General features: G+C 40.2%; 1 protein-coding gene across 5 annotated transcripts in view; it reads right to left on the bottom strand.

Annotated features, from left to right (window-relative positions):
* PRR16 (proline rich 16) overlaps positions 1–23,096 on the bottom strand; it is a 669,457-nt gene that overhangs the window by 288,279 nt on the left and 358,082 nt on the right. For 2 of the 5 annotated variants that reach the window (XR_003426475.2, XM_015072424.3), the window contains exon 1: positions 10,240–10,825. The exons of 2 other annotated variants lie outside the window; for them this stretch is intronic. Coding sequence is in view for 1 of the 3 variants with exons in the window: in XM_015072424.3 (XP_014927910.3) it covers positions 10,240–10,398 (159 nt within the window). In the remaining 2 variants the exon portion in view is untranslated. Of the gene's footprint in view, positions 1–10,239; positions 10,826–23,096 lie in introns of those variants that run through there. One more of the 5 variants, XM_027076840.2, reaches the window with a different exon arrangement.

Here is a 23,096-nt window from a genome sequence, read left to right as displayed (position 1 = left end):
GCTCTGTGCTGACAGCTCAGAGCCTGGAGCCTGCTTTAGATTCTGTGTCTCCCTCTCTGTCTGCCCCTCCCCCATTTGCTAGCTCTCTCTCTCTCTTCCCTCTATCAAAAATAAACATTAACAATTTTTTAATAAAAAAAATCACAAGTTATTTTCAATTATTGTTTTATCACTATCATCAAAAGTAAAAAAGAAATGGTTACCCAGATAGCTTTTTCAGCCATGGTCACAGTTTTTAGCTGTTTTACTGAAATTTAATTAAAATGTTTAAATTACATACTAACATAAGTTTGGTTACCCCAATGTATGTAAAATATTAATGATTTATTTTAACAAATTTTACAGAGAACAGTAACTGGCTGCTGATTGTTTCCAACCACATACATGTTTACTTGGCAATGGAGAACACTGGGAGAGATTTGTCTCACACAGAGATTTCTGGTGTTTGTAATGTGAATTGAGATGTTATAATATATTAACATCATATCCAAGAATACTGTTCTAACGTGGAATAACCAAGCGACAAACGTATGAATTGGAAAGGCTTGTGCTCATATCCCCAAATTATTAGGTATCATTACAGGAGTTACCACACATTTTACTAAGCAGTGTCCTAAGCAGAAAGAAATCAATTAAAATGGTAAGTGACATGAATGTTTCTCCCATCATTCTTCATTCTAGAATTAACATTATGGCCCTTTACACATTCCACATTGCTTTAGAGAGCCTTCTTTCACGCTGGAAGAGGTGGTTCCCTATGATAGATGACCTTCTTCAGGTGTAGTCCCTTAAGCTTATTCATGATTGTATGCTTCATCGTCTACAGCATAGTGTCTTACATAAACCAAGTATTCAATAAATCTTTCTTACTTCATGAAATAATGTCATACAGGGAAGGAAAAATACTTTTTTGGGACCAGTTTTAAGAGAATTTGCTTAATTTACAATAAGTTCTGGAAACATTTTGTCCTGCGTATGATATATCTGTCACATAACCTTTAGACACATAAGCTTTCTATACTCTGGGGAGAGTAGTGAAGTGTGTGTGTGTGTGTGTGTGTGTGTGTGTGTGTGTGTATCTGAAGTAAACTGTGGATAAACTACCCATTTGCTCCCTGGCACAAAAACCATCAGATTACAGCCATCAGTATTTCTTTTGTTTTCTTTTTATATACCCAGGACTTTTGATCTTGAAAATTACAGAGCTGAGTTTCACGTAACTACCTGAAAATTAAAAATGAAAACAAAACACACAAGCAATCATTTGTTTTGTCTCATTACCAGAGTTGTTCTCACCTACCCAAGATTCCCTCAGTATCTGTGAAACCTTATTTTCTTGTGAGCTTTTGTTCCAGGAGAAATATCCATGATTTTGTCCAACTTTCAAAGGGCTCTGTTATATGGGAGGAAAAATTAAGAATCACTGATACAAGGTAATTAGTTTGATATGTATCTATATCTATCGATGTATAGATATATATCGATAGATAGATAGATAGATAGATAGATAGATAGATAGATAGATATAGATATTAACTTGTTATTTTTCCACAGCATGAATACAGTTGGAAATCTTAGGATAAGATTTGATACTAGGCAAGAGGCAAATAAAGGCCAACATACCTGTCAGCTTTTGTGTAGTACTAGAGAAGGGAACCTGTTGGAAATCATTAAATTTGTTTTCTCTAAGCAAGTATGGCGCACATTATCTGTAGCTGAGAATCTGTTTATAGTGTGCCAAACACGATAATAACTGACTCATTGGGCACAGGTATGTAATTTGGCTCACTTCAATTATTCTACAAGTAAGCATTTATCCCAAATGCCAATTTGAAGTAGCATTTGCAAAGCAGCGAGAAGACAAAAATCTTAAATATAAGTTCTGTCTTCAAATTGGCAATGTTTTTACCTAGAGCGGGGTCTAGAAGCTCACTTCCTTTAGAATCTGCATCTTCTTTCATTCTCAAAAATAAAAATGCCATGTAAGGCTACATCTGTCCTGAGTTGACAGGCCACCTTGTGAGTGTGCTTTGCTGGGACAGTACCTAGATATGTCTATTTCCTCCTTTTAATTAATGTTACTTTCTAGCACTTAGTGCCAAAGAAGCACTTACTCTAGGTTCCCAGATCTTACAGGAAATTTTAGTTTAAAGCAGTTCTTCCTAATGAACTAACTTTGCATAAAATGAAAACATTTCTATTAATATTATATTGGTAAAAAAACAAGATTTTAGAAAAAGGTTATTTCTTGTATCCCTTATGTACATGGGAAGAGGGGTGGCTTACAATCGACATCACCAAAAATAACATGAGAAATCTAATTATAAAAATACACGTGACCTTTTAGTCGGGTCAATAAGTTTGTGTCTAGTAGAGAGTTAAACAAGCTTTTCTCTTCATCAGTCATAGCAGAATGCTATGAAACTCCAAACATCTCAGAAAACTTAAGGATAATGCATCCCTTCTGAGACCATTTGATAGCATCAAAAGAAAATAAAAGTTTTCCAATTAATTTGAAACAGCAGCACACAATACTATATATCAGTAAGCTCCCGTATTAGTTGCTCCTTTATTTGCTGTCATAATATAAAAAAACTAAGTAGTATTTTATTAACATTTTTTAATACTAAATAGGCCAAGATTAATTCTGCAGCACATATTTATTTGGATGATGCAAATTTCAAGGTCTAATCAACTCACTGTTAATTCTGACTTGAGACTGGTGCCCAAAATTGAGTGCCAAGTCACAAAACCAATGACTGTTACCACAAATTAATAATTAACTACAAAATAAAAATAAAAAGATTTATTAGCTTCACATAAAATTTAAAAAAGCAGTGTCTGATAGATGAGTGGATAAAGAAGATGTGGGATATATATGCTGTGGAATACTATTCAGCCATAAAAAGAATGAAATCTTGTGATTTGCAACATGGACGGAACTGGAGGTCCATAATGCTAAGTGAAAAGTCAGAGAAAGACAAATACCCTATGATTTTGCACATAGGTGGAATTTAAGAAACAGAACAAAAAACAAAGAAAGCAAATAAGACAAACAAAAGAACACACTCTTTAAATACACAGTGGTTGCCAGAGGGGAGAGGGGTGAGGGGATAGGTGAGATAGATGAAGGGGATTAAGAGTAAATTTATCTTGATGAGCACTGAGAAACTTACAGAACTGTTGAATCATTACATTGTATATCTGGCACTAATATAACGTTGTATGTTAATTTTACCTAAAGAAAGAAGAAAAGAAACACTGTCTATATATAATGCTGCTGGGAGTAAAAATTTGTAAAAATTCCCCGGAAAACTGTTAATATGGATCAAAATCTCAAACACTTTTACACTCTTGACTTCTAAGAAAATGTAAACAACAACAACAAATTAGGAAAAGTCATAGAACTTAGTGGTTAAATGTCTGGGCTCTAGCACTAAAATGCCTGGCATTGAAGTCTCCCAAGTGACCTTGGGCAAATGACTTATCTCTGGCCTCTGTTTTCTCATCTGTAAATATGGCATAACGGTAGTACCTTTCTCATATGCCTGTTTTGAGTATTAGAAGATTTAATATAACTAAATATACTTAAAGAGTACTAAGGCGGAGAGTAAAAATCTAGCTCTTAGCAGTTTTCATTGCCAGAGCAGTTTAAAATTTTTTAGTGATATTTAACAATCACAAAAATTCATAAATTGATAGAATGTCCAACATTCGAGGATTTATACAGTAACTTACAGCAGATCTATATAATCATTATGATCTAATACTCCTTAAGAAAGCAAAAAATATCACTGCATAAAATTTCATAATTTTATGACTTCATCTACGTTAAAAATATGCATACAAAACGACTGAAAGGAAATATAGCAAAGTGTTTAACATATCTGTTTCTATTTGACATTAAAGATAATTTTAATTTTCTGTGTAATTTTTAGTTTTTTCCAAACTTTCTATGATATTCATATACTCTATTGCTTCTGAAATGAGAAAAACAAATGAAATTAGTTCTTTAAAACAAAGTACCCATGGCGTTGGGTTTAGGGAAGGGATGTGTAAGTAGAGCGCGGAACATTTTTAGGGCCATAAAAATACTCTGTATGATACCATAAGATGGACACGCATCCTTATGCATTTTTCCAAACCCAAAGTTGCACACCACCAAGAAGGAGCCATGTTATGAACTGTGGACTTTGGGTGATGATGATGTGTCAGTAGAGCTTCATCAGTTGTTAAGAAATTCACCACTCCAGTGGGGGATGTTGATAATGGGGGACACAATGCATTGTGTGGAGACAGGAGGTATCCAGAAATCTGCGCCTTCACCTCAACTTTGCTGTGAGCCTAAGTTGGATTAAAAAAACCCCACAAAGTCTTAATAAAATACATAAATAAATTTTAAGCTTTTTTAAAAGAAAAAAAGTACTGTTTGTTGTTTACTAATCTATTTTCGGCATGAGGTAGGTTACACACATTTCAAACAGCACTGAATTAGCGCCTATTAGAATTTGAGCCCTCTAATTCCCAAAAATTGCCCACAAAATTTTTCATGAACTAGTTCCATGGAAGGATCTGTACTTTAATTTGTTTGATAAAATATGTTTTACTCAAACTTGCAATTCTATCTCTTTTGCTACATTTTGATTTAAATACCTGAGATCCTCAAAACAGCAAAGGTAGAAAAAACATAATCCAGGTAAACATGAAACCTATTGCATTGGTTTTATTATCTATTTAGTTCACTATTGCCTGAAGCACATTATCTATTTATTGGTTTAAGGTTGCTTGAGTTTCTTATCAGCTAATTCCTTGAGTGTTGAATGGCTTTAATGCATAGAAAATAGAGACAGTGAAACATGGTTATTGGTTATCTTTATTTTCTCAGAACCATTCGTTCTTCCAGTAACATGCTAAGCCGTCATGCTTAAGACAAGAAAAATAAAAAACCATTTTAGTATTTTGTAAATATACTTGAGTTTAAGGAGTCGGACTGTTGCATAGTGTCGTAAAAGTATAGTTATTGGTACAACTGATAGAACTATGAAATTTCATTCATTCACAACTTTAGAACTTGGAAAATATTCCAGAGATCATTCTCTATAATTTATTCTAGTAATGAATTTTACATGCATGGACTTATTAACCAAAAAATATTTGGTAGGATTTCCTAGAGCAATAAACTACAGAACTTGATGTGAATAAGCCATCTGAAAAGAGGAAAACATTTAAAAACCAAAATATTAAAAATTTTTTTTTTAGTGTTTATTTTTGAGAGACACAGAGAGACAGAGCACGAACAGGGATGGAGAGGAAAGAGAGAGGGAGACAGAATCTGAAGTAGGCTCCAGGCTCCTAGCTGTCAGCACAGAGCCCGATGCTGGGCTCAAACCCACAGACCAGGAGATCATGACCTGAACTGAAGTCGGGTGCTTAACCGACTGAGCCACCCAGGTACCCCAAAGAACAAAAATATTTTGCAGGTAATTGTTAATTCTGTCAATTCTGTTTCCCTCAGTGTCCAAATGGACCGTTTCCAGTGGGGTTCCAAACTTTTCAAAATTAAACTTAAGTTTAATTTATTTCTATTTATGACCTCATAAGAAAAATCATGAGTGCTTTCCAGTCCACAGTCACACTACTGACATAGCTTCCCACCTAAGTAGTCCAGTCACTAAGTGATTCCAGGGTGCAGAAAGAATAACTCATCTTAACTGGGTTCTCTATGAGAGACATATCTACTTAAAAGGCTTAGCAATAAATAAATAGATAAATAGATAAATTATATATGTATACATATGTATATATGTGTATATATATATATAATGTGTGTATCTAAATACACATATATAATCATATTTATCAAATATTTAAATTTAATAAATTATACTCATTAAACAAATATGTAACATATGCATATATTCAACCTATTAGCAGCCTTATCACTTCACATTATAAAGTGAAACATGGCAAAAAAGTGCAAAATTATAATGAGTCTAAACTAAATGAGAATATAGCTAAAGCAGCAACGAATTTTGTTTCCAAATCAAAAGGTTCTTTACTACGTATTTCAGTGTCTTTCTAACAAGATCTGTGATACCATATTAACAACAGTATTTGATGCAAAACAATTTACCAGTGAGATCTTCATAAAATAATAGGCAAAGCGATACCCAAAGATGTCAGATTATTTGACAACTATTTTTAAAAAGTAGTTTTTTTTCTATTTTTCTTAATATAAAAAAAGTATATGCCCACACCTAATAAACCAATGATGGCTAATTTTATCCCTAAAACTCCAGTTTCACCACTATTTTCTTTTTTCCAGTGTGTAGAAAAAAGCATCATGGATTAATATTGTATCCTAATGCTATTTCCTGTTAATTTCTTCTCCTCTCTACTTATTCAAATTGTAACCACATCTCAAAGATCTAAAATCTTCTGTTTTGACTCTTCATCCCCCCAAAGGATTAATCCCTCATGAAAAACTCAATACATCCAGTTTCAAGACTTGGATAGGTGATCTCCTGTTTGTGGCATTGATCCATTTGTGTCAATCATGACAATCTGAATAAATTGTAAGGTCCTTAAAATTCTGTCTTATCATCCTTTTTAAGCTTTGACATTCTTCACCAAAGTCTTGCTACATTACTAAGTACACAGCAAATATCATTGTATAAATCTACACACACTAATTCTTATTCTCAATTCTGCTCTTTATTCTCAAGCCCATTAGATCAGAGTGAGAGTGGCCACTAAAAGCAGTAATAATGCCTTTTTACACTAGTGATGTTCAAAGACAGTTAAAATGCATCCCAAACTGATGTTTTGAGGTCACTGAGACCAGAAACTATAAATTCTTCTTCTTGGTAGCCATGAAAAGATAATACAGTACTTGGCACATAGTAGGTACTCAGTAAATACACTGAATTATGCATAAGGCTTTTCCATTATACTATAGAAGATCAAAAGATCCTCATTATTTCTGAAAATCATTTAAGATTTTACTGAATACCGAGGGTAGAATAAAACTGCCCTTAGAGTTTCCAGAAATCCTGTTCCTTTTCTTCCAAGATATAATCCAATTATAAATGATGAAGCAATGATCAGTAAATAACTAATCATAGAAGACACTCATCATAGTTTTGTCCTAATTAGTAACGTGTTTCAAGCAGTCACTACTATGTTCGAACCTACTCCAATACCTGAATTTTCAAATGACTCAAGTCCAGAAAACTTCTGAAAAGAAAAGCAATTTCAAAATAACCTCCAACACAGGTCCAGTATTGTTGGTGCAGAGTTTATGTAAGAATAAAAATGGAATATTCAAAAAAGAATATTGCCTTTTAGAATAGAAAAAGCAGAAAAGAAAAACAAATACCATATGGTGACTGATAAAGTGATCTAGTCATAATCACTGTTTTTATTTCTAATTTCTGTTCCGAGTTAATAAGAACTCATGGCCAATTTATATCAAGATAGAGTATGGCCTAAAGGCATACCATTGACAATAAAAGAATTAGATTCTAAATATAACAGTTTATGTTCAATATATACCAATGATAAACTGCCAGAATACTGAATCTAACCAATGATGAACAGTGAAATTCATGTTTACAAGTCACAGATCTAGAGACCAACAAGGTTTGCAATTTTACAGTTTTAAGTTACTCCTCCATACAAAACTACATCAAAGATATGTTCGATCACATGTGCAGTATTATCTTCAAAAGATAAATGCTGGACAACTGCAAGATGTCATAGGTTAAACATGCCCTATAAATATTTGTTCTCAAAATAACTATCATTCACATTACATAAATGACCAATGCTCTGAGATTCAGCCTTAGCATATACAACTCCATGCGTAAACCTAGGATGATGATAGCCTCACAGAAGTAATTAACAATCCCACGACATCATTTATCATTCATAAATTTCACTCTCAGGGTAAGATTTTTACACAAAAGGCCCTGGCAACCAATCAAAGATTCCAAAGCATTAAGTCAAAATTTTATTTCTGGATCTGTCTGGAAGATAGATCCTTTCATTTACTTGGTTGTACATTATTTACGTTTTCCCATACTCCTAATAAATTACCTGTTTTTGTTTTTTTTCCCTTATAAAGCCTCAAATAAATGAAGACACAGAAAGAGGGAAAGAGAGACCCACAAATTTTCTGATTTCCTTCTTTGGGATCCTAATCAAGAGTCTTAGGGAGGTTAAAAGTTTCAATGTAGATCTATCTGGTCTCCAAAAGCCTATAGAATAATGAGGCAAAGCAGAACCAGGCCCATGTGCAGTTCCTCTTTATTTATTCTGTCTAAAATAGACAGTGGAGTGACACATCGTAACATAAGGAAGCATGTGCCCATAAATGCAGACTTTTGACTGCCTTTTTTCTCAATTCCAGCCTCCTGCCTTGCCAGTAAACACATGACTTTGCTGATAAAGGTTTCCCACACTTCCTACCGTAGAAACCTCAACTACTACAAAATTTTGCCAAAAGGAACATGCCCAAATTTGTTCATTTTTTAAAACGCCATAATGTTTCAGATGAAAACACAGCCTGCCAAAGACGTCAAATAAAAGAATAACAAAGAAACGAACAGCATCTTTAGACTTGAATGTCAATGCATAACCTCGCCATCTGTCAACCAGTTGTGAAGCAATGATCCCAGAAAAGCCCTGCAAACACGAACAAGTTAGATCCTTGCACCGATCATCTGTATCAATCTCCACTCTCAGGACCTCAGTGGCAATTATGCTCTATGGAACAACCTAGAGAAATGGCATGTGCCACCGGCAAACCGAACCCTGCCAATGAATGGGCCATTTTAACAGATTTTCATTCGGTAACGCGCGGAGTTCAGTTCCTAGAGGTAATGGGAAATCGGGGGAGAAAGGGAGTTGGGCTGTGGGGGAGAGGGGAGGGTCTCTTTCCTCACGTTTGGATTGGAAATTGGATGCAGGAGGTTAATCTCTGGAGGCCAGACATCCAAACAACCCTCAGTCTCCTCCCACTTGGCCTCATGAACAGGAATACAATTTTGGACCTCGCGTCTGCCCCACTCCTTCACTTCCCGCCGCGGCCACCACCTTAGAAGTTACAGTCTGAGCTCTCGCACAACTGCGGGTGCGGACGCCCGGACCGAGAACCGCACCAGCCGTCCTTAGGGAGATGAACAGCGGGCTGGGACTCGGCCACCAGCTCCGCGAAGCCACCAGCTGCCGCCCGGCCGGGCTCGCGGGCGACCCCACCCCTCCCCCACCCCCCTCGCCTGGAGCAGCAGCCGGAGTTACGCAGCCTCAGCCCCGACACCTCCCCGGCTGCTTTCAATCCTGATCACAGGGGTAGGGGTGGGAGGCCAGAAGTGGAACAGAGGGTGAGGGTGAAGGGGCAGCGGGAAAGAACCCAAACAGTCCGGTTGGCAAGAGCCAGGACGCCAAGTGGCAGGACCCCGGTGCACACACACCACACACGCGCACACGCTCACCCACGCGCCCCGCTCCCCCGGTTCAAAGCCAAGCGGCTACAAGATGGGGGCAACGCAGGAGGTGGGGTGGCGGGAAGGCCTGGAGTTACGGGGAGCGACGTTAGGAAGGCAGGGGATGCTTCAGGAACTGCGAAAGTGAGAAAGTCCCAGACCCCCGTCTCCATCCCCAAGTCTGGGCTGCCCTGCCTGCAGCCCCGGTCGCCTTCCACCCAGCGCAGCTCGGGAGGCGGGGCGGGGAGCCAGAGCCGAGCTTCCCCCAGGCTGCCCTCCCCGGCCTGGCCCAGGGCCCGGAACCCGGCCCCCCTCCAGCCCCGGCTTGGGGAGGCTGCCAGGCAAGGAGCGACTTGCCAAAGGACTCTGGGGGAGCAAGAGGGCAGGACAGGAGCATTTTGCACGCTCCGACCGGGCTGCTCATTTCTTCCTCTGTCGACACACCCCCAGTGAGCCCCCCTTTCCCGACAATACACGCACAGATACAGAGACACGCACGCGTTCGCCCTTCCCACGATCCCAGGTCCATCGATTAAAACACTAGTTGATTTCTTCCTGATTAAAAAGGAAAAAAAAAAAAAAAAAAGTGCAGCAACTCTTTTCAGGAGTCGCCGGAGCAAGGAAAGTCCGTCTGCAGGCGTCCTTCTATAGTTTGCTAGGAGTTAAGAAATCTGGCGGTCCCCACTGAGAACCGGACCGGAACCCCGAGGGGGCGAAAGGTGACGAACTCCTTCCCCACCCCCGCGCCTCTCACCTCCTTAAGTTCCTTGGCCACGTCCTTCAGGTCGCCCAGTACTAATTCCAGATCCTCCACGATGATCTTGATCTGTTCCTTCACCTTGGTTTTGGAGGCTGCCGGCGGTCCCTCGGCTGGACAGGACGAGGAGGGGGTCCCCTTGGACTTGGCTGACATTCTCTGGGGGCAGGCGAGGCAGGTCAGCACAGGCGGGCGAGCGGAGGCTGCTGCGCGCCCCCGTCCCTGGCGCTGCTGCGGCCGCTGCCGCCACGAGCCCCCCGCATCTTGGACGCTCCCCGGGCAGCGGCGGGTGGCTGCGCTCGGCGCTCGGCAGGGCGGCCGCACCGTGGTGCTGCCATCAACTCCCCGAGACGCGGCGCTGGGCGCGGGGCTGCAGACGGGCGAGCAGCGCGCCTGCGCCTCCTCCCGCCGCCGCCCGCCGCTCTCGCGCACACACGCGCTCGCTCCCCGCCCGCGGAGACGGCCGCCCGGCCGCCGCGCCCCGGGCCGTCAGCTGCAGTCCCCGCGGCCCGGCGCTCCGGGAGCTCTCGCCCGGCACGCGGGCGTCCGCGAGCAGGGACACAAGTCCGCGCCCTGCCCGGCCCTGGCCGTCATCCTGAAATGCCCTCGTCTCCGCAGCCGGCTGGGGGTGGGGGTGGGGGGGGGGTCTTCTCACACCTAGCCGGCTTCCTTCCTTCTCCCCCGCTAGCAGAGCCCTGGTTCCCCACCACACTTTAGGACAAAATGGAAAGAACCCCCCCTCCCCCCGCAGGGCCAGGAGTTGCGTTTAGGGACAGTAAAGCGACCGTAAGTGTTTATCGAGGACCCAAGTATGTTCAGAAGGCCTCCAATCATTCTCCTAGTTGATCTAGGAGTTACACAGAGGTGTTCCTACTTCTGCAGGAAAAGAGAGAGAGACAGAGAGAGAGAGAGAAATGTGCACGAAGACCCCTCACCCGTGGAATAATGAAATGCAGCCACAGTTCTTGAACGAGGTTGCCTAGTCCTGCTGATTCCACAAAACTAATAGCGGATGTATTAATTTCACGTCCCCACACCAAAAATCCCTCAGGGAGACTGAGTCATCTTGGCTGTACTTATCTGGGACAGGTCCTCTCTCTCTCTCTCTCTCTCTCTCTCTCTCACTATTCTTTCTGTTTTCATGACCTATGCTGATGTATGTTTGGGTAGATACGCTGTCTGGATCTCCTCTTGAAAGAGCTGAATAAGAAGAGTTTGCCTCCAACTTTTTTTTTCCCCCATCATTTTTTTTTTTTTTAATCTCCATTTCAAGCCTTTCGCTACTAAATAGGAAATAACTTTCTGACTGTTCTGCCAAAAGGATCCAGGGAGGAGAGCTAATAGGAAGCCTTCAGTCTCATTCTCAGTAGGTGGCTCCCATTCTCATTAGCTAAAGTTTTAATTCCCTTAGTAACAAACCCATGGGCTATTAGCTACTGACCTCGCAGGATGGTTTTACTTTATTGTCTTCAGTGCACACTACTCCAAATCATTATTTTAATAGGCTTCCCATTTTGGCCATGCCTTAGCAGGGCCCTTGTTTTTTGCTTCTCACACCCTAGGTTGTCCCAACAAGCCTCTTTAGATGAAAAAAATCTTGGCACTTCTCCCCTTCTGACTTCCTTAAGCCCTCCGTAATCGATCACTGTCTTAATTCTGAATACCTTCCCCTGACAAAATCATTGGAAGTCACATATGAATATGGAAAAAAGACGCACCGGAAGAAAAAGATAGAAATGTAGATAGGATGTCTCAGCAGGAGCTGCTGGGAGACAATTAAAATAAGGAAAGAATAAAAGAACCAGTGTGCAGTAAGAAAATTGGAGAGGAGAAAAAGGAAGAAATAATTAGAAGTGTTCAATAAGCAATATGCTCAACGTTTCTGAGGTAGGGAGAAGAGATCTTTTCTTTTTTCTAAGTTCCTTTATCTCTGCAGGTTCTTTATAAAGATGTAACAGTAAAAATAATTTTATCAGGTTTACAAACTCTCCTACTGGAAATTTCTGATCTTTAATGATAACTTTATTTTATATGTGAATAAAGATAAATGGTCAGAAATGGCAGGAGAGCATAAGAAAAAAAAAAGGAAAAATGCTTTTTCTCTAGCTTTGAATTGTTGACTCTCAGTTGTAGGCAGGTAGATACAGAAGCCCACAAAACTCAAAGTGTCAAGAACATTGGAGAGGAGGAAAAGAAGGGATGTTTTCTTTTCCACTGACAAAAGAATACTCTTACAACTTAAGAATATATCCATGCTACTCTGAATCTCCTTCACTAAAGATAAAAAAAAAAATAAATCTGTTGTCCTAAGATATCCATTAGTATTAATGAACTAAACTATTCTGGCTCAAAATCAAATCATAATTATTGCTCTAAAACATACCATCCATATCCATAGCACAATTTATTCTTAAATAATGGCTGTCACCTGTCTAGATCTGTATTTGAATATAATACAAAGTCAAGTGAAAGGGGACTTCCAAATCCAAACTAGAAAGCTGGTAGGACCCACCAGGGGTGGCTACCACGATCTTCCAGTTATTAAACAGGTATGGGTAAAATATGCCTAAAGAAGAAATTCTTACAAAGAGAGTTAAAAAATTTGAAGAGAAGGAAGCAGAATGAAAAGGACACATAAAGTCTATTTACTTTTTTTTTTTTTTTTTTTTTTTTACACTTACGGAAAAAACATAATTTATTCCTTTGGCTTACCCTGGACTCTCTCAGAGGTTCATATATGAAGTTTTAAAGCCAAATTATGGGGACCACACCGCAAAGTGACACATAGTAAAATTTACTATCAATCTGTCCATAAATTTGTTTATGTACTAGCACTAGCTGCAAATGGGTACATAACTCAAACCTCATCACTTAGATACACACACAAAAAAGGAAAGCCTTATTCACAGAAGTGGTCGTGTACCCAGCATTTTATTCTTTCTGTCTCTTTATCTATATTTTCTGGGATTTGCAGCAAGAAGGATTGGATAATTATAGGAGATCATCTAGTGGTTGTTTTTTTAGTTACAAGCAGTTATCAGTTTTCTTGAGCGTGTGTGTGTGTGTGTAATCTATTGCGAAGGGTCCCTAATAATTAACCTGTAGGAAATGTTATGACACTGACATAATTTTTAAATCACAAAGAGTTCAAGAATATTCCAAAATACCGTGTTCCATTTTGTTGGCAGTAGATCTTATGGATTCTCATTACCTTAACAATGCTTATCGATTCTCAAAAAAGGATGATATGCATAATATAACATCGCTTTTAATGCTTTGACTTTTTCTTTTTCTTTTGCAGGAACTTATTTTTTGTTTGGAAAATCTAATAAAGTTATTAGAGATATTTGAAAATGTAAAAAAAAAAAAGAATGGCGACACTGCTCTGACCAAAACAGTTTTCACTGGGGGACTGAGGAGGAGTGTGGTGGAGAAGGACACGGATGTCTAAAGGACAAAATGTTGTCACTGAAACACAGCTGAGAGAAATTAGGAAAGTTCTCCATATATATGTTGACTATTAAATTAGTATATTGCATATGTCTGGGCAGTGGTTCTCAAACTGGTTAAAGCACTGATTACTACATCCTACCTCCAGGGTGTCTGATCCAGTAGGTCTGGGGTGGGGTCTGAAATTTGACTTTAACATGTTTCTAGGCAGCTGGAAAGGGACCACATTCTGAAAATCATTGGTTGGAGAGATTAAAAGAAAACTTGAGTTTTTTTTTTTTTTCCAGAGTAAGCCTTAAAGATCATCTAGTTCTATCTTTTTATGTTATAGGTGAGAAAACCAAGGCCTTGGGCAGTTAAATGGTACATCAATGTTTCATATCTAGGGAATACAAATTAAGAGCTAGAACTCTGTGTTGACTCATACATTTTGTGGAGTGGTCTCCATTTGTCTGGAGAAATGCCTCCTTTTTATCAACTGCTTTTGGCATGATGTCTACCTACTATAGATAAACGCATACTGGTTTAACAAACGTGATCTGGAAGTTTCAATGGAAGTCTTTAAAGTCAACGGACTTTAATTCAACAATTTTTTTTTTTAAATGGCTACTTTAGGCACAACTCTACACTATGGAGGATATGTACGACTAGGTTTAGCACGACACAGTCCTAGCAGGAACAATTTTAGATTAACTCCACACATGACTCTAATATAAAAACCGAGATTAACTCAAAGTATCTAATCTTGCCCTCTTTCCCAACTGTGGTCAGTTTATTTTATTTGACATCCAAAGTCAATATATACTTGGCTTTTTTTTTTATCCATGTGACAGAAACTGAACTTTTGCTTAACTGAACAAAGGAAATTATTTCATAGCCAAAGCAAAGTATGGATAGAAATATCTTCGAGTAGGACTGGAGTCAGAAATTCTGAGACCACTGGGACTATGTCTTTCTGTCCCTGTATCCCACCCTCTTTTCGTGCATTCTTTGTCTTAAGCTCATTCCTACATAAAGTTAAAACATGGTCACCGGTAAGTCAAGGCTCACATTTTCACAACTTTTGCAGCAAAAGATCATCACAGCAAGTGCCCAGGAGACGACTTTGATAGGTCTAGCTTAGGCTATGGACACATGAGACAATCACTGCGACTGAGTTGGGTGCAAAGCTGCTACCAGAGTTGTGCCATTTTTATAGAAAAGGCTTACATTTTTATACTTATTACCATGATTTTCCAGCAGGTGGCACTAAAACAAGTTATTCTAACAAAATCTGTATATTATGATAATTTTCTTATATGGAAGTAAAGTGTTTTCAGGAAGTAAAATCATTTTCAGATTCACATAGAGAAAGACCCCATATGAATCAGCACTGTTTGGGGAGAAACTGATGGCAAAAAAGTACAGTGACTGGCCCAACTTCAATCACGTCGTCTGTACCTGTGCCCTATTTCTCCTCCAAGAGGTGTGCCCCGGGGGGAAAAATAGGTACCCACCATACAGACTTTAATTGGATCACATACCTTGATTTTTTTCTCACACTTAGAGATTGACATTTTATCTTTAAACATTTTTTAATGTGCATTCATTTTTGACAATGAGAGAGAGAACGTGTGTACAAGTGGGGAAGGGACAGAAAGAGAGGGACAGAGGATCAGAAGAGGGTTCAGGGCTGACAGCAGCGAGCCTGGTGCAGGGCTCAAACTCACAAAAGGTGAAATCATGACCTAAGCTGAAGTCGGACACTCAACGAACTGAGCCACCCAGGCCCCTCCTAAAGACTGACATTTTTAAATTGTTCTTGCTTCCCAAAGCAAGCTTCACTCAAGTCTTAGATTGGACATTCAGTTCACCCATGCCAAGAACCCTTCATCCATTCCCATCTCAGGGTCCCAGCTTTGAAGACCTGACCCAGCCCAGAGCTGCTGAACTGCCCCCACCACATGTGGAAGCAATACTGAAACAATTACCCTCTTTCCTCCACTCAGGAGTTTCCACTCATCCTGAATCCCTGGGACCTGTGCCTGACATCTCATTCTGCCTCTCAGCTTCAAACTTCTGGGCCAAGTGAACAGAGAACCCGAGACTTTCAATACTCCAGGACTGTTACAGATGTGCCAAAGAGGTGTTTTTAAGACTTGGCCACTTGCCACTCTGCACAGTTTAATAGCTTAGCAGTCTCTTTCCCTGGAAGGCGATTCAGCCACAACCAAGGAAAACTTGATCATTTAGTAGAAAACAAGACACCCTATTAGTACCAAGATCACTGAAACTTCTCATTCATGCATCCAATTAATTTTCATAGATATTTGGCAATTGCTGTTCTTAGAAGTTTAAGGGTCCTCAGTTTTTGTCTTAGTTTTTGTTTTGTTCCTTCCAAGAAAGTAAGGGTGAACCGAGAACAATTACTGGTTTTGATAATGTCAGAGAGGAGAAGTTGGCAGTGGTTGTACCCTCCCTCTGCTTAAGCAATACTCTGGCCTTCAGGCATACAAAGCCAAGTCCTGCCGGGTATAAGGTGGCCAGGAATGCCATCCACTGTGTATGGCCAGACAGAGTATGTAGTTTTAGTTCCTTATCTGAAAACTGGGATGGAATGACCTAACTCTGCAATGTTCTAGTCTAGAGCATTCTGTACAATGCTGAGTATAAGGACTCAGACACCTTTCCACTCTGAGCTAGTGGACCGTGATACAATTATTGGGATCCATAATGAAGCCACTACTCTATTTAATCTGCATGCTACCTCCATTTTTTATCTCTCTTGCTCATCAAAAGTCCATGAGCTTTCGCCCAAGCCTCAACCTAAACTTCAAATATATATTGTTACAGTCTGAATGTTCAGGTGCCCAAAGCATTCCTATGTTGAAGGCCTAATTCCCAGTGTGATGGTATTTAGAGATGGGGCCCTTGGGAGGTAGCTAGAGTTAAATTAGTCCATGAAAGTGGGGCCTTATAATAGCATTAACGGCTTTATCAGGAGGGAGGGAGGGAGGGAGGGAGGGAGGGAGGGAGAGAGAGAGAGAGATGTCTCCTTCTATGAGTGTGCACCAAAGAAAGGCCATGTGAGGCCACTGGGGGAAGACTGACACGCTAGGAAGAGAATCCTCACCAGGAACTGAATTGGCTGACACACTGATCGTGGATTTCCTAACTTCCAAAAACTGTAAGAAAACAAATACCAGTTATTTAAGCCACCTAGTTTATAGTATTCTGTTATGGAAGCCAAAGCTAAGACAGATTTTGTTTTGTTTTTCCAGCTTTAGTGACATGTAACTGACATATAACATTGTGTAAGTGTAGGGTGTACAATGTGATGATTTGAAATACTTGTATATTGTAAAACGGTTGCCACCTTTGCATTAGCTAACATCTTCATCCTGTCACATAATTACCATTTCTTTCTTGCAGTGAAGACATTTAAGATCTTCTCTTTTGAGAACTTTCATGTAATACAGAGTTATTAGCTACAGCCACTACGCTGTACCATTAGATCCCCAGAACTTACTCATAACTGAGTTTGTACCCTTTGACCAACATCTCCTTTTTTTTTTTTTTTTTTTTGCCATTCCCTACCACTGGTAACCACCACTATACTGTCTGTTTCCACGACTTAAGCTTTTTAAGATTCTACTTTTAAATGATATGGCACTTTGGTTTTTCTCTGTTTGACGTAGCATCATGCTCTCAAGATTGATACAACTTGTCACAAATGTCAGGGTTTGTTTATCATGGCTGAATAATACTCCATTATTCAGAGAGGAGAGAGAGAGAGAGAGAGAGAGAGAGAGAGAGCTTCCTTACCCACTCATTTGTTGAGTTTCCGTGTCTCCATCCAATGTCTTCCAACCAATTCATAAGTTGTTTCATGTCTTAGCTATTGTGAATAATCCTTCTGCAAACATGGGAATACAGAGAGCTCTTTGAGATCCTGATTTCATTTCCTTTGGATGTATTTCCAGAAGCAGGGTTACTGAGTCATATGGTGGTTTGAAGGCAGATTTTGATACTGAGAAGTGGGGCATTGCTATAATAAATATGTTAAAATGTGGAAGTAGTTTTGGAACTTGGTGAGGAAGTTTTGAGGTGCATGCTAGAGGGCTAGTCTGGTGAGGACCAAGAAAGAGCAATGCTGGAGTGGAAGCATAAAAACTCAAGAACAGAATGTCTGTAGAAATACGGACATTACAGGCCATTGTAGTGAGGTCTCAGATGGAAATAAGGAACATGTTGGTGGAAACTGGAGGAAAGGCGATTCTTTTTATAAGGTGGCAAAGAACTTGGCTGAAATATTTTGATATTCTCCTGTTTCCTAGAAGGCAGATCTTGGGAGCGATGCAATTAGATATTTAACAGAGGAGATTTGGGGAAAGGATCCAAGGAACAGTGTGCCTCCTCCTGGTTGCCTACAGTATAAGGCAAGAAGAGACAGATGAATTGAAGAGACAGATGAAGAGACAGACAGAAGAATTGTTAAATAAAAAGGAACCAGAACTTAAACATTAAGACAACTATTAGCCTTGTCTTGCAAAAACAAATAAACAAACAAACACATTCAAAAGAGGACACCATGTGTGTGGCTGGCCAATCAACAAAGAGATTATAGATTATAGGAACTGAACACAGTTGGTTTGAACTGAAGGGGAGGGCAATGGGTTGAACTGGAGATGGGAGGCGGTCAGATTCTTGGATCCTATAGCATTGGGTCACAGAGATATTAGGATGTGAACATGCATTCTCCTTCAAGAAAGGGGGAAAAGGACCCCAAAGGCAGTTCGGAGAGCATCCGGGCCACCACTGAGGTTTTAACAGGCTCAATAGGCTTCCACCAAAGACCTGAGCATGAGTCCATCCCTCAAAGCCATGGGGCCAGGCTGTCCCCATCCTTGGGGGTGTAACCCAGTCCAGCAGAGCCACAGAGGTGGGACCACTGCCGCAGTCGGCTAGTAAGGCAGAGCCCTGAACCAGAGAGGACTGATTATTCACAAGCTTTAACAACTGATGAAACGTGCCTTTATTTATTTATTTATTTATTTATTTATTTATTGGACTTGCTGGGGACCCGTCACCCTTTCCTTCTCTTCCTCCCTTTTAGAATGGGAATGTCTGTCCTATGCTTGCCCCATCGCTGTATGTTGGAAGCACATTAACGATGTGTCTGGTTTCATAGGTTCATAGCAAAACAGCAATTTTGCTTCATGATGAGTTAAAACCTCCAGTTTCACCCACACTGATTCTGATGATATTTAGATGAGACTTTGGACTTTAGGCTTTAAGGATGATGCTGGACTAAGTTATGATTTTGGGGGCTATTGGGATGGAATGAATGTATTTTGCATGTGAGAAGGAGATGAATTTGGGGGGCCTGGAGCAAAACGTTATTGACTGAAAGCTTGTGTTTGCTCAAAATTCAGATGTTTAAGCCCTAAGCCCAGTGTTATTTGGAGATGGGGCCTTTGGGAGCTAACTGGGGGAACAAGAGGTCATGAGGATGGGCCTTCATCTCAGGATTCGTGACCCTGCTCTAAGAAGCCTTCTGTCAATACCTCTCTCTCACCCATACTTCCTCTTCTCCCTCCCCCCCTCCATCTCCCTACCCCCTACCACCCCCCCCCCCCCCCCGCCAGTCCCTTTCCCTGTCTTTCTCCGGGTAAGCAGCAAGGACCTGCCCTGTCATGTCAGGACACGGTGAGAAGGCAGCTGTCTACAAGCCAGGAAGAAAACTCTCACTAGGAACCAAACCTGCTGGCACCCTGATCTTCGACTTTGCAGCCTCCAAAACTATGAGAAAATAAATCTGTTGTTTAAGCCACACCATCCATGTGTTTTTGTGATGGCAGCCAGAGTTCTCTGAGACAGGTATTACCCATCTCAGAGGAGTTCTAGAATTACATGAGGGTGGTGTCATCTCTTAAAGAGTGTTTGAGGTAAGCTGTGGCGTCTGGCTAGTGCACAGAGCGTATACATGAAGAACGTTCTCCGGAGGTTTTGCAACACACAAGCTGTAAAGAATGTTAAATTCCTCTGAAATGGACAGAAAGCAGTAGGGAGAAAGAGACGGTAGTTAGCCCAGTTAGGTTGGTTGCTGTGGGTGTGCAATAGATACAGCCTCAGGGCCTAAACCAGGGAAGAATAATGAGGCTAGATTGGAAATAATCCATAGGTTTTTCAGGAATGAGAAGGAGGCATCAGCCACAGGCTCTGGCAACTAATTCAATACATCAGTGCAAAAGACATCAAGCTTTTGATTTTAAGATTCTGAGTATATGTTATTTGCAAATGCTCATTCAAATAGGTTTTGAAATGTACTTAAAAGCCATGCATAGGGGCAACTGGGTGGCTCAGTCGGTTAAGCGGCCGACTTCGGCCCAGGTCACGATCTCGTGGTCCATGAGTTCGAGCCCCGCGTTGGGCTCTGTGCTGACAGCTCAGAGCCTGGAGCCTGTTTCAGATTCTGTGTCTCCCTCTCTCTGACCCTCCCCCGTTCATGCTTTGTCTCTCTCTGTCTCAAAAATAAATAAACATTAAAAAAAAAGCCATGCATAATCTGGTAGTGATGCATTTCCATGGACTCAAAGAAAAATAAGCGAAATGAATGTTTCATCTAATAGGAAACCAGAGTTCAAGTGTGTATGTAAATGATACACTATTTAAAGACTAGATGTTATTATCAAAGTTCATGCATAAGAATAGTCAACATCACAAAATAACCAGATGCCCACACCCTAATGTAAAACACTCATTTATAGCATTGTAGAAAATCTTAGGATTTCAGGATTGGAAATGACCTTAGAAGCCATAGAATCAAATCTTTTAATCTTACAGATACACACACTGAGTTCAGAGAGATTACATGATTAGTCAGAGATCACAGAATCAAGGAGTGACCAGAATCAGACCTGATACTTGGTCATACATGAACCCTCAAGTGATACAAATAGGTCAAGAGAACAGTAGCTGTCCCCAAACTAGCTCTTTCAAAAAGCATTGTATAATAATGAGGGATCATAAAAACCATCTCTCCTACCTTAAACACTCCCTACATCTTGAGGCCCATGGGCAATCTCTAGTACTTTAAAAGGTCTTGATGATAATATCCTTTGAAAGACAGCAGGGATTAGAAAAAGGAAGCAGTAATGTGAGCGGGCCTAGAAAAGCTGGCAAGACCTCCAAGGACAGTATCAGAATAAGATAGAAAAGCAACTGTTAACTTGATAATATAGCAAAAAAAAAAAATAGTATGTAACTTTTCATAACAGATTTCTGAGTGTTAGGTTTCTAACTTGAATATGTGTATAACGGATGGCAACATATAAAATATTTTTAACCACCTGTCACTATCAAAATTGGATCAAAGCCTTGATATCTCTGCTATTTTAATAATATTTGGCTCTAATTTTGCTAAAATTTTCTCAATATCCTTTTCCATACTTGCAAGCTGTTTCCTTTCCAGTGACTTCTAATTCCTTGAAACTATTTTCAACTCGGCACGTATCTGTAAATGCTATAATTAATAGGCAAGAATGCTCAGTGTTGATCAATTTTAAGACAGTGCCTTTATTCCACAGTGGCACCCCCATCATAACGCCTTCTATATTCCTTAGCTTTTCACATAATTTCTGTAAAAACTGCTTAGTATTACCATGGATAAAGTCCTCTTAGGCTATATTTCCAGCACTCTGAGCACCAGCTCCACTAGTATTTAAGCAGGGAGTTTGAAAACGGTTCAGCCCTTTCCCACATAGCACAGTGAGACAGCATGGTGTCATTAAATGCCATTCATATCAACTGTCCAGATATCTAAAAAGCCCCCAGAGTGTTTCCTTTAAAAACCACTTCCCTGTGTGGTTTTTAGGATCTAACAGAAGGAAAAGTCTCTATCCCTTATTTTGGGTTTTTAAAGACTAGTACAAAGCGCTGTTTTATTCTTTCTAAACAATCAAGCAGCAGGCAACGGGGAAAACTCAGTAGATGTGACGTTAGACATCTTAGGTTTGAAATTCATATTCTGTCACTGGCTCTGTGATCTTAGACACTGAAACTCCACCACCATTTGCTTCTGTATCTGCCAGTGTGATTACATACCTATTTGCAAAAGTGAATGGAGAATCAAAGGAGATAATTATGTGGAAATGTTTTGTAATCTGTGAATTACTCAACAAATGTTAGTCGCTGTTATTCTTCGTGTGTTTGTTTTGATGGATGTTCTCTGTGCATCAAGGAACCTGCTACCTCCAGCGCTCCAGGACTTGGCTGCTTTCCAGAACTGCTTGATTAAGTAAACCCCTCTACAACAGCAATTTTTCAAAGTATATTCCAGCAGTGTCAATTTTTTTAAAAAATTGGGAAACACTGCATACAACGTACCCCTCTTGCATATGACAAAGTTAAAAATCAGGATATTAAAGTCTGAAAAATCTTATCTGTTAAATTTTAATCTCAAAACTTATTCTATTTAACCATGGAATCCCATACTTTCTACGCCCTTCTTTTCTCTTCCCTTCCTTCCCCCTTCCCTTCCCTTCTCTTCCCTTCCCTTCCCTCTCTTTCCTTTCCTTCCCTTCCTTCTCTTTTTAACATGACACCTGTAAGTATTCTGCTTAAAGAACGTCATGGAACACAATTTAGTAACATGTGTTCCAAAAGTTTCTTGATCATATTTCACTTTTCCTTAGAAGTGATTCTGTGGACCTGGATTATTTGGCATAGGAGAGCTTTATTGGAAGTCGTGTTGTGTGTGTGTGTTTCTGTAGTATTTTTACACTGATGTATTTTTCCAAGTAACAAATTCTCTTCTGTTATTTTTATTCATGCTGTATTTGTATAGACCTTTACTATTTTCCACCCACTTCCCAATGTCACATCAACATCTCCCTTGATGCTCGGTCTCAAGCAATAAAACTAGAACGGGGAAGTACTGTTATCCTCAATTTAAGGTTAGGAGTCCTTGGTTTTTCTTTCTTTTTTCTTTTCTTTAAGAATTTTTTTAAGTCTATTCTTTTATTTTGAGAGACAGAGAGACAGAGAGACAGAGAGACAGAGAGAGCATGAACAGAGAAGGGGCAGGGAAAGAAGGAGAGAGAGAGAGAATTCCAAGCAGCCTCTGCACTGCCAGTGAGAAGCCTGATGCAAGGGTTGAAACTTCGAACTGCGAGGTAGTGACCTGAGGCAAAACCAAGAATCTGAGGCTTAACCAGCTGAACCAGCCAGACGCCCCTAGGGTTAGGAGTCTTCACTGAGATCACACAACTGTTGTGGGACAACCAGCAGCAGAATGCAGGTGTCCTCATCCTTGCTCATTGAGCTTTCTCCTAAGGTGCAAAGCTTCCAAACTCCTAGCCTTTCGTACTGTGCACCTCTAATATTCTTTGCTTTCTGAGCCAAAACTAGTCTATTTTCTGCAT

Source organism: Acinonyx jubatus, chromosome A1 (genome assembly GCF_027475565.1).
Source record: "Acinonyx jubatus isolate Ajub_Pintada_27869175 chromosome A1, VMU_Ajub_asm_v1.0, whole genome shotgun sequence".
Lineage (NCBI taxonomy): Eukaryota > Metazoa > Chordata > Mammalia > Carnivora > Felidae > Acinonyx > Acinonyx jubatus.
Note: the sequence above shows the minus strand (reverse complement) of the source record. Positions and strands in the feature narration are given on the sequence as shown.